At 41.4% G+C, this 12,644-nt stretch overlaps 1 protein-coding gene across 1 annotated transcript in view; it reads right to left on the reverse strand.

The window, feature by feature from the left end:
- Positions 1 to 11,403: 11,403 nt before the first annotated feature.
- Positions 11,404 to 12,644, reverse strand: part of LOC308309720 (uncharacterized protein) — a gene marked incomplete at its 5' end in the record, with an annotated part of 30,246 nt that continues 29,005 nt past the window's right edge. Inside the window, 2 exons of the mRNA XM_080755637.1 lie at positions 11,404 to 11,461; positions 12,034 to 12,185. Coding sequence (XP_080611763.1) covers positions 11,417 to 11,461; positions 12,034 to 12,185 — 197 coding nt within the window. The 3' untranslated portion in view covers positions 11,404 to 11,416. The remainder of the gene's footprint in view (positions 11,462 to 12,033; positions 12,186 to 12,644) is intronic.

Below are 12,644 nucleotides of genomic sequence, written 5' to 3' on the forward strand. Positions count from 1 at the left end.
TTGTGGGAGCTATATTCAGTCATTTTCTATTTCAGTATTTCTGTTATATATGTAATGCATTTCTTATTTTGTTTGAGTTGCTTTGTTTAATTGGTTTGTTTACAGCCATTATTTTTGTTGCAGACAGAGCTTTTGTTTTGAAGGTGATGGGCAGTTCACAGCTGAGTCTATTTAATTAAGAGAGCACACAGGGAGTGAGAGAGCACTGGGAAGGTCCAAGCTTGTAGATCTGCTATTTTTCAATAGCTATATTATAACAAGACATGAATGACATAAAACCTAAAACAACAGCTATTGGCCAAGGACGAACTTTTGACTATAAATGAACAAGACAGTGCTTGAAAGAGGGTCATGCTTGAGGAGCAGATGGCAGCCTCACAAGAAGCAGTAACATCTAAAGAGAGTCAGCTTGCCTTGCAGAAAGATGAGAGCTCTCAGCAATCTGAATTGTTACAACGGCAGATCCAAGGCCTGAAAGAGCACAATAAACAAATGGATGATTGTCTTAAAAAGGCCAAAGAGGAGGCGCTGGGTCGCTACTGGATCCCTTATCCACTAGTCCCTCTAACATTTTAGTCTAGTTTATTTTTGACGAAATTGTCAATATATTTACTCTTAATTTTAGTCACCATAGTCTTATAGCTTATAGTATTATATAGATTATACACTAGTATTATACAATATATTAATATAGTATTATATAGATCATACCACTAGTATTATACAATATATTGAAGTATTATATAGATTATACTCTAGTATTATACAATATATTAATGTAGTATTATATAGATCATACCAGTAGTATTATATAGATTATTATTATTAGATTAGATTATATTATAATTCCTCCAAGAGAAATATGAATATATATGTGAGAAGTAGGTTTTTCGTTTGATTTAAATTAATTTGACAAACATTTGCGTCACTCACGGCACTCCATGTTAAGTGATTACTATTCTAATTATTATTAGCATACAGTATGTCAGCAGCTTACTGCACATAACTGATTGAAAACAACCCCTCCAGGATCTCAGGAAGCAGAGGAACCAGTGTTACGCCAGAATACATGAGCACCGGATAAAAGAGAAGACACTGGTCTGATAAGACTGCAAATGGCAAACATTAAAATGTGTACTTAGATTATACCACTAGTATTATACAATATGATATTATTGTGGCATTATTCAACATATTATCTAATTATCCTATATATTACAATTATGTAATACCATAGTAATTTAACCTCTTTCTATACCCATTATTATACCTTCAGTGAGACCTGCCGCCCATTCCACAGTGACACCCGTGTGTCAGACTCCTTATTCTCTCTCCTACTCTCAGGTTCTTGAGATGGATTTGATTCTTTATTTTGAACCTTCAGGTAAAACAGTAAAATAAAATAATAATAAACAATGGTGTAATGCTGCACGAGTTGTATCAAGTCATTTTATGACACACGTGTGCTTTTTTGCTGCCCCCCCCCCGGTAGACAGAGGAAGTGTAGCGCCCAGGATTACATTCTATAATTCTTGACACTGGGTTGCAAAATCGTGGGGAAAGTTTAAGAAGAAAACAAAAAAAACAAAGGCCTCTCACTGAAGCCAAAACCCCAGATTGCAACCCAAGTCACGGGTTCTGTTGCTTCGGCGCCACCTGTGTCCACACACCGACCACGGTGACGCTCAACCAGAACTGGTCCTCAAATTGAGAAATTCTCCAAATACTGCACCATTGTTGAGATGGTTGTCGAAGGTTGCTGCAGGCCACCATCTCCTGCTCCAGGCCACCATCTCCTGCTGTAGGCCTCCATCTCCTGCTGCAGCTGACCATAGAGAGCGATGACTTCTGGGCCTTGCTGCTCAAGAGACACTTGCAGAGCCTGGGGAGGAGAGGGTCATTTATCAGTGGGGTACAGGTACATATAGAATAGAACCACAGCCTGGGGAGGGGAGGGTCATTAATCAGTGGGGTACAGGTACATATAGAATAGAACCACAGCCTGGGGAGGGGAGGGTCATTAATCAGTGGGGTACAGGTACATATAGAATAGAACCACAGCCTGGGGAAGGGAGGGTCATTTATCAGTGGGGTACAGGTACATATAGAATAGAACCACTAACCACTAATGTCACATGCTACTTGAAGCATAATTCAAATGTTTTATATTTGGAAAGTTAGCGTGCTGAAATAGAAGCCACTGTTATTGAGTTTAAACAATAGAACAAGGAGACGGGTACCAATTATATGGTTGACAGGTTCAAAATGGGTGAGGTGGTCCAGGCAGATTCTAAAAAGGCCTTCTAAATCCTAACCCTTTAGTTTTCTGAAAAACTAATATTTACCCATGTTGCACTTTGTGCAAAGAATATATTCTAGAATAGGTACCGGTATATGAAAGTTTGACCTTTTTTGTAATTCACAGGAAATTAATAATCAATATGAATTATGAAGGTAATGTTACCTCAGGAGAAAGCTGGGGCACCGTGACGGCAGGCCGCTTAGGGCCTCTGGGGCTCTCCTGGTGAGAGGAAGCAGCAGCACTGGCGCTAGGAGGTCCCATGTGGGAGACCAGGGGGTCCTACAGCTGGTCTGGCATCAGGGCGCTAGGAAGTCCCATGTGGGAGGCCAGGGGGGTCCTGCAGCTGGCCTGGCATCAGGGTCGCCCGCCTCATCTCCAGAGGGTCTCCAGTGCGAAGCTCCTCGTCCGAGACTGTAAAGTCTTGACCGAGGCTTGGCTGGAGGGGAAGAGAAAAACAAAAACTGGGTTTAACTAAAGGGATAAAAACGAGCGGGCCGGGGTGGGGTGGAGTTTAGCAAGAGGGTCCCAAAACAATTTTTCAAACCTCTAAAGATTTTAGTGTAAAAATAAAAGGCAATGGCATTTTTTTCTTTAAACTCTTTCATGTTAGTTCCATTGATCCAAGCCTGGACACAATTATTTTATCAAATAATACGGACAAAAATATTTCCTTTGTGTAAACTTTTGAAGACTTTTAAAACATTTAACCAAATATTTTCGGACGTGGCTCCTCCACGGCCAAGTACATATTGACTTGAATGTCCTTGAAAAGGTTAGAGATCCAGGTCTTCACTCACCTGGGGCTCCAGAGGGTACTGGAGGTGCACTGGAGGTGAATTAGCCGAGTCTTGTTCCTCGCCTGCAGCTCTGCGATCCTCTCCACCCCGTCGTACAGAGAACCTGGAGGAGGAATAGTAGAGAAATTAGTTGACATCAGAGCTCATAGAATTAAGCTAAATCAAACCTCATGAGGGAAAATGTAATCTGCCATTTGTGAAACAGCATGAAAGGAGCTCCCCACTAGTGATCAGTTTCTAAACAATATAGAACAATATGTAGAATAAGGTATTAAGGTAGAATCGGCCCTAAGTGTTACCCCATTTAGATTCTAAAAACACCTTCTAAATCCTGACCTACGTTTTCCAAAGTTTTATTTATTAAAAAATTACAAAATAATTATGTTGCTAATATATGTATATAGCAACAACAACCAAAAAATGGGTTCCCGTTTTGAAAATGGTAAAAACCCCAAAATGGGTTCCCGACGTCCTTTTCTGATAGTAATCATTGACAGGAGTCTCTCCGTCTCTTTATTAATCAGAAAAAGATCATGTCAGAATACAGATTAAACAAGGGAAACTCTAGTCTAGAGCTTTAACCCTACATTTCAATGAACAACTGAATGAGTGTGTGAGTGAGTAGATGGAAAAAGTTACCTTGGCGGTTGTCTCCGTGGAGTCCGGGCCGGACGACCCTCTGCCGCTTCCTCCTCTCCTCCCTCCTCCTCCTCCTCGGGGGGCGGAGCCGCCTTCTTGCGCCCCCGCTTCCCTTTGGGCGTGGCAGGCGTGGTGTCCTGGCTGGACGTGGCGTTCTTCGGGGGCCGCCCCCGCCTCCCCCGCTGTTTGGGCGGGCTATTCCGCTCGTCCTCCGGGTGGTCGTCGCCGTCGTCCCATTGGTCCTCGTGCTCCATATGGAGTACCAATATTCAGTGGGTAACTATTGTCAACCTACAGTATAACAAATAACCAACCCATATGAGGTGAAGGTGAGAGAAAGCCTTCCTTACAATGCTAGTGTGCAGAATAATGTACATCAGTTGTGTTATGTGAAATGTCCATCTCAGTTCACAACTAATTATAAGCTGGAGCCATCTAGGATGTAAGTATGGTCCAATAGTATGGATGAGTACTAGTATGACGACCACTTGCTCACTCAATGTATAAATCTTGGGAATTGTTTGTGTAGGACAAAGTTTGTGAACATACAATAAAAGTCAACTCAAAAATTAAGAGAGACCCCAAGTGCGAGTAGACGGAACCAGCTTATTATGAGAATTGGTGAAGATCAATTATTTGAAGATAAGGTTGAAAATGGTAAACATTAATGTGGCATAAAAAGACTACAGGAATGCAGTACCGTTTATCTATCGGCAATATTTCAGTCCAATCAGAGCAGCCCCAATGACTTCAATTACAAAATGATTAAAGTTAAATATTTCAAAAAAACATGGAAAGCCATTATGTGAGAAATACTTTCTATGGTGAAGCCTGGGACCGAGGCTTCACCCGGCATGCATTGCGGCTTCTCTGAGTCTGTTGTTGAGAATTGAGAAATGAGCTGGAAGACAAGACTCCACAGTCCACAACAAAGGCTTATATTTCGCCGAATCGTTTCGTTTCCTAACGCTAGCAGAGGGAATAGATTACCGGTAGCTATAGCTAGCTAGCTAGCTAATCTATTGTCTGGACGGGCGTTAGCAAACGTATAATTCATGCTATTTTAACAGGCTTAAATACAGCTCCGTTGGAAATAAATAGAAAGCTACTGCAGCTTAAGCGTTATGGACGGTGTTTTATATTATTTCATTTTACAGACAAACAAGATGACGTTCCAAGACCCAGACGGTGGAGCCTGGGGAAACAAAGCAACTTCATCAGAAGTAGGCTAAGTAAAATGGTTTCGTAGCGAACAATAATAATGTATCATGATGTTCTTTTCTAACGTCTTCTTATGTTGATAAAAGTCCACAATTATTCGAATTGGATAAGATTTGATACGTTGCTTGTGTATAGGCTACATAAACAGCATTTTTGCTGTAAATCACATTTTTTGTCATTTGTTCCAGAACTTGCACCATGAAACGCATTTTCTAACGTAAGTATAGGCCTACTGTGATGACTGTGGACTTAAATATCAATGCTAATTTTCATCTTTATTAAACTGCCCTGTCTCTGCTCTGTCTGAACAGTTATTTGGTGGGAACCACTGAATTAAGTAATTACTTTTTGAAACAACTGAACGTTTTTTACTGAAAACAAATTTCAATTTTGTATCTTTGTCTTTGTCTAAACTTCTCAGGACTGGAACCCTGCGTTCTCTACCACCCTGACCTGGTTTCTACTCCAGTTACATCATGGCAACAACAACAGCAGCTACATAACAAGGTTAAGCCATATATTTTGTGTAACTTCTGTATATATTATGGCCTTTGGATCCTGCTGAAAATAGCCGATCTACAAGCTCTCTTGCCTCAAGTTTGCAATGTGTAACCGTGTACCATTGTTAATTTGTTACCATCATGACATTTTAAATGACTGAGGTGTAGAAGGGAGATTAGCTTGTAGATCTGCTATTTTTCAACAGCTAACAGCTTTTAAAATAATGTTTAAAACCTATGAGGCGACACAGATGCGTCCTCAGGTTTAAATGGGTTAAGGCAGTGGTTCTCACAGCCATCAAAACGTTATCCCACATTTCACAGCAGTGATGGTAGGTAGGCCTATTTCAGAATGCCTGAATTTACACTTGGTTGCATGGTGAAAATAGTCGATCTACAAGCTCACGTGTTGTGAGCCCTATACAAATGCAATCCATATCAATTTTGTATTTGATTTTGTTCAAATTACAGATGAGGTCGTCACATGGAGGAAGTGGAGATGATGGTGATGGATAAATAAAATTCATAATAAAAATGGTAAGAACTAGCACAGGAATAGAAATTAGAAAATGGCTGGGTTTTACCCACAGGGCAACTGTTAAATCATGGATCACAAGCCAGAGAAATGATTACGGTGAAAATAATTTATTTAATTAATTCTGTGATTTCAGACGAACTTTCGCTGGAGGAAGACCTATCGACTTCAAATGCAACCTCTGCTGGAAAGGCTACCACCAGTCGGGTTTCCCTGACCCTCTACTATACGCAACATCCAGACCTCAAGGAACGCACCCAGCTTTCCGTGCTTGGACATACAGACACGGGGACATACACACATTGCTACGCTCAGAAACTCCTGACTCCACTCAGAAGAGAATTGGTGTTTTAAAGACTTAAGCACTTAAACTTGAGAACTGATATGTCTTCTAAATCCTCACAGATTTTAGTTAAAACGTTTGCAGCAAAATAATATATATTTACAGATTTGTGCCACATTTTCACGATGTTTCAAAATGAGCAAACTCGTTTTCAACAGCTTACAGCTTTTTAAATAATGGTTAAAGTGGCTAAAACCACTGGATCTTGGACTTCGGTGACAGGGACCTGGGGTCTGAGAGCCGGAGACGTTGGACAGGGTGCATTTTGGAACTTCTGCTGGCGGCCACCACCAGTCAGGCTTCATAAAGGAAGGAAACGGACAGGCATGGCAGGCAGCTCATCAAACGGTGGTCCGTGGCTCAAATGCTGAATAACTTTGGCATGAAAAGGGTTCAAACCCACCGCTATAGGGGTTTCCAAATGGACTCTTGAATGTATGCTGCACTATTTCTTGCTCAAAAGGTGAATCTCGATTGTGTGTTCTGTTTATTGCTGTGTAACTGTTATTGCAACATTACTGGGCCTACATAACTAACTCCACACAGAATAGACTTGGTGTTTTATAGAAATTAAACTTGAGAACTGATTCCACAAAATGTCTTCTAAATCCTTGCAGTTTTTAGTTAAAACGTTCACTGTGTTTGGGCCACATTTTCACGATTTTTCAAAAATAGCAAATCTACAAGCTCGTGAGCCAACAATGATGCTTAAAGTGTTTGAATGGTATGACTGTTTTCTTGTATTCTAAACTTGGTTGTTTACATGTGCCTAAATTATTTCATTGTAACCTTTTTTTTTCCTAATAAAGAAACAAAATTAAGTATACATTTGCTGCTTTATTATGTTTCTATAAATATGTGGGAGGGAGGTGAGCATGGGGGAGGAGGGGTGCGGGGTCGCAATATATATGGGGGGGGGGGGGGGTGTCATAAGACAGCTCCACGCTGTCCTGCTGCTGCCTTCGTTAGCTGACGTTCGAGTCGCGGCAGAGAAGCGGGGCGCCGGCTACACGCGCGTCGGCGCGCACGGCACACGCTGATCAAGAACGACGCGGCCACATCGTGCGACGCGCCCGGCGGAGGACACGATCGGCGGCGCGCGGCGACCGCCTCCCGCAGGCGGCGCGCCATGACTTGCTAGCTGGGCGAAACAGTCGATTACCTTCGACAATGATCTCCAAACCCAACTGGGCAATGTGGGCATCCTAAAAACCCAACAAAACAAGCTAGAAACATTGTAGCCCGGGTTGACTCTCGTATTCATACGAGATAATTCATGATAATCATCATGGCAGTCATGTATCAGGGCTAGAAACATAACATAGGTAACTTTATCAATGATAAAGCCGAGGAAAACTAAAACAATCCTCGGGAGCTCTGGAAGCTACTAAACAATCAATAGGCTGTGGTCAGAAACTAAAAACCAGGTTTACAAACAAACATCAAATCGGGATGACACCCTCATCAATGACAAGCTTGATGTAGCCAACTACTTAAACAGCTTTACAAACATTGCAACAACGCTGCTTGTATGTTGACGAGCAACAGGAAATGTAAATTAAACTATTAAAGAATAACCCATTTTAAACTGGCTTCACCCAATGTTGTAAAAATGGTAAGAGGCAGGATTTGCATCCGAATTAAAACGGGAAGAAAGTTTGAAATGCTGGCTAACAAACATACCTGCAGGATTCAACAGGCACTGGAGCTTCAGTTTTCTCATAAACAATCAAACAAACTACACTTTACAAACAGTGTGAGACTCATACCTCGATCTGGTCTGTGCTCAGTCTGGGTCCACGTGTAGTCTGCTCTGTACATTGCCAGCACCAAGTTTCTAAAAGCACAGTAAACACCAGTAAGTCTCTAAACACATTAAACATAACCTGCAATGTGTAAGCCTTTTTGTAACATTATAACATACCTTGTAAAGTTGGTTTGCACCTAATGTTTGCATTGTTACCCTGGCGAGCGACGCTCGCATCCAGGTGACAACGAGAACAAACGCTAGTTCATGCTGATCTCACGAGAGCTTAGAGCTCTGTCTGCTTTAGGCGGAGGCTCCCAGGTCCTAAGGTCCCTAGGCTCCTACTGCCATCAGTCACATTTAGTTTTTATATTTTTCCAAAATGAATACATGGCAGGCTGGCAACCAATAGCCAAAATTACAATTATGAATTATTGGACATTTAGCCAACTAAAACAATTGTGAAGGTTCTTTGCTGATTGCTGTAGTAAATAGGGCTACAGCTACAGCAATTACTTTTCAAGTTTTGAAGAACATATTTGAAACTACCGGTATCTTAATCTTTTGATAGGTATAAGTTTGCATACGCATTTTGGAGAAGCTCAATGATCTCACTATCCTGCATGTTAGTATCTTATCTGCTTAATAGTCTCTGATTTGTAGGTAGGCTACCTAAAGAGGTCCTGATTCTGTAAATTAAATGTGTCTTTCAGGTCCTGGAAGCTCATAACATTACCCTGTTTTAAAAGAGTACAATATGCAGAGAGGCCATTCCCAATCCAACCTCTAAACCTCATGTCATGTGACTCATGTCCTATAGGTCTGAAGTCTAGATCATATGCAAACCCTGTGAGAATTCCGGATGGCAAAATACATCTGTCTGTAAATGTTGTACAAAGTGTTATGGGTGCAGCAATAAATTGAACTCAGAGATTGAATCTATTACAAACATAATCAATTATTAAAATAGTCATTTAATATACCGGTACGTAAATATGTACGTATTATAATTAACTTGTTTATAACGCATCATGTTGATGCCAAGTGCAATGCAATGTGCTTTTAGTAACACCAGAGGGCAGTATGCACATGCAACTTCAGAGGTGAAAAGTCAACACCCAGACTCAATGGGGGGAAAAAGTCAGTTTACATTAATATCAAGCCACCATACATTTACAACACTTCACTTTAAAGCAGTGGTTCTCAAAGTGGAGTCCGGGACCCCTAGGGGTTCTGGAGGGAGTTCCAGGGGGTCCCCCAGCTAAATGATAGTTTGGAACCAAATGGACCCTTTATGAGTCTGTAACAATGGAACCAAATGACGGTAGCCTAATTGAGGTCAAACCCGGGGGGCCCTTGAAATGAAAATGTATGAAAATCACTGCAAATCTTTCTCTTATGGGGGTCCCTACTCCCTGGCATATATTTTTTAACGGGTGGGTCTGCATGCTATTGAGTGTCATTTTGGGGGGGTCCCCTTGACATGGAAGAGTTTGGGAACCACTGCTTTAAACGTACATGAAATCCTACTATTGATCATCAGTTCAGATGAAATGAGGAAGAGGCTATAGGCGGGGAAAGAGACATGAAGAAATGTGTCACTTTTGACTAGAGATAACGGAGATAAGTTCAGCATGTTAGGGCAGGATGTCTTGCCACGATGTTGCATCAGATGATGTTGCGTCAGAGCTCAGCCTCTGCACAGCTGTACAGCTGGGGCTGTCCAATAATGTGTCTGCACTGCATGCAGCTGCCTAATCACAAGTGGTGGAAAGTATTAAACTAAGTCCATTTACTTCAAAAAAATGTTATCCCACGATTTTACAACCCATTTTTTTCCACCCAGTGTCAATTATCTAATCATGTAATCCTGGGCACTACACTTCCTCTGCCAACCTGGGGAGGCAGCGGAAAGGAAAGGAAAGGTACCATGTTTACCCAGGGTAACTGGACTATAAGCTCAAGAACTATAAGCCAGGCCCTGCTCATAGAACATTTCATGGTAGGGGTTCAATGCCTTGTCCAAGAGCACTTAATTTAACTTAATTTTAACGTGCCGGTCTGGGGATACGAACTAGCGACTTTTTCGATATCAAGACCGTTCCGCAAACCGTTCGGCCACCGCTGCCTCATAGGTCTGACCTCATGCTTTCTTCTATGCATGAGGAGTCCAAGCTGCTTCTTTTCACCTGACAGGGGGGAGTTAGTGGAGGGGGGGGGGGTAGTTTAGAGACCTGCATTTTTATCATAGGCCTATAGAGTACTTTTACTTTTAATATATATAGAGGGTATGCGCATGCATAAAGTGAATAGTAAGTGGCAAGGTGAATGGGAAAAATGAGTTTAACATTGTATAACGTTGTTTAATGCAATCAGACAGGACCTTTCTGTTTGGATGTATGGGCTGTCACGGCCAGAAAGTAGTTTTTTGACACTCAGTAGGGAGTATAGGCATTCCCACATAACTTCACATATCCTCTATTTTGATGCTAATACTTTTGTAATTTTACTCAAGTAAAAATTTGGAATCCAAGACTTACTGAAGTGCCCTTGAGCAAGGCATTGAACCCCTACCATGAAATGTTCTATGAGCAGGGCCTGGCTGTAAACAAGTTCTTGAGCTTAGTCCAGTGACCCATTTTACCAATACACAATACCACACAGACCGTCCAACATGCGGAAGGTTTTAAGGAAATAATTATTATGTATATACAGTAATAATAATATCTCAAACTTATATAGCGCTTTTCTGAGTACCCAAAGACGGTTTACATGGGGGGGCTTTACAGAGGTAACAACAAAATAAAACAACTTTAAAAACAGTTAAAGCTAGAAAACATTAAAAAGACAGTGAGAAGGTTTAGCTAGGGAAGGCAATATTGAAGAGGTGGGTCTTGAGGGCGGTTTTGAAAGTTTGGAGGGTGGGGGCATCTCTGAGTGCCTTCCACAGGGTTGGGGCAGCAAAGGCAAAAGCTCTGTCACCCCAAATACAGAGTTTGGTTTTGGGGACGTCGAGGAGGTTTGCATCACTAGACCTGAGGGAGCGTGAGGGGGCATGACGTTTGAGGAGGTCACAGAGGTATGGGGGAGCCAGGTTGTTTAGTGCTTTGTAAGTGGTGAGGAGTGTTTTTAAGTGGATTCTTTAAATTCTTTACAACATAAGCATGGCTTAATTTAAGCTAAACCTTATGAAACATCCAAACCACTTCATCATGTCAATTGGTTGTACAACAAATTATTTGTCATTCATCATGATGTATATGCAGTATACCTCAAACATCGGATAATTTAGAAATTAAAATTAAACCAATATACAAAAGGTGATTGAGGGTTTAGGTATCGGATTCTCCTCCAAAGTTGGGGTTGTTGAAAGCAGGCTGAAAGAGAAGAATACAACCTATTATTATTCTCTGCAGATTTAGATTTAGACATAAAGTACATAAGCTCACAAAGTGCACCATGTTGTGTTGTGCAATTTGTTGCCATTTGCTGATTTGCGCCAAGAAAAAAAGCTGCATTTCCCCATGCTAATAAAATGAATAATGGGTGCTGTGGCACATCACTGGCAAAGATCATTAAATTACGAAGACACGTCCACTAGTACAAAATAATGTCTCCGCCAAAGTGGGCACAGTCAGTTCAATTCTCAAATGGAATAGTCGCATAAATGTAGTCCTAGGTTTTCAGAAAGTACAGTACACAATTCTCCTGTTTATTTTTTAGCTGCAGCTTGGAACTGGAAACACATGTGAAGGTGTGATGAGACTGAGTCTGAGGAAGAGCATTGTGCTCGAAACGTCACAGTCATCTTATTGTGCAAATAAATTGGCACTTATAACAGCATTGGAGCCCACAGTGTGCGAGCGTCTTTGTATACTGCTCACCGCTCAGCCCAAGTTTGGATTGGATGTAGATGTGCATGTCTTTGTACTTTTTTCGTGTCACTTACCACATCAACATCAACCTTATTGGGTGTCCTCGATGGCAGGCTAATGCTGCTCAGTTTAATTCCTTTAACAGTGTGGAGGTAGTATAGCAGTCCAAGTATCACGGTAACACCTATGATGGCTCCAATCGTAGCCCCGGCTATCACTCCACTATCTATACAAACAGGACACAGAGTGTATGAGTCAGATTGTTGTGAAATCAGATGCACGTTAAAGCTGCAATCCCTATAACTTTCATGTCCTTACACCGGAAAATATACTGTATAGTTTCAATAATCAAACAAAGGTGTAGTAGCCCTATAAAGGCACGTTGTACTCCAAATTATACCTTACATTTTAGTAAAGAAGAAAAGCTGTTGTTTTGACCTCGGTCAAAGGTCGCCCAGCAAGCACGGTCAGGATCTGGACGAATTAGTGGGGCCAAAGTGGGGCCAAATCAAGTCAAACCAAGACCTGATTTCAACCAACATAAATACTGCCCACTAAGATGGACATCCCTGGATGAATCAGAGAGTCTCATCGAGGACAGATCAACTTAAGTCATATCATAACTGTCAGATCTGGCCCAGAATAACTATATTATTTCAACTGGTGAAGACGTCCTGGAAATGAC

The sequence above is a fragment of the Protomyctophum bolini genome, assembly GCF_963924005.1.
Source record: "Protomyctophum bolini genome assembly, chromosome: 22".
Classification (NCBI taxonomy): Eukaryota; Metazoa; Chordata; class Actinopteri; order Myctophiformes; family Myctophidae; genus Protomyctophum; species Protomyctophum bolini.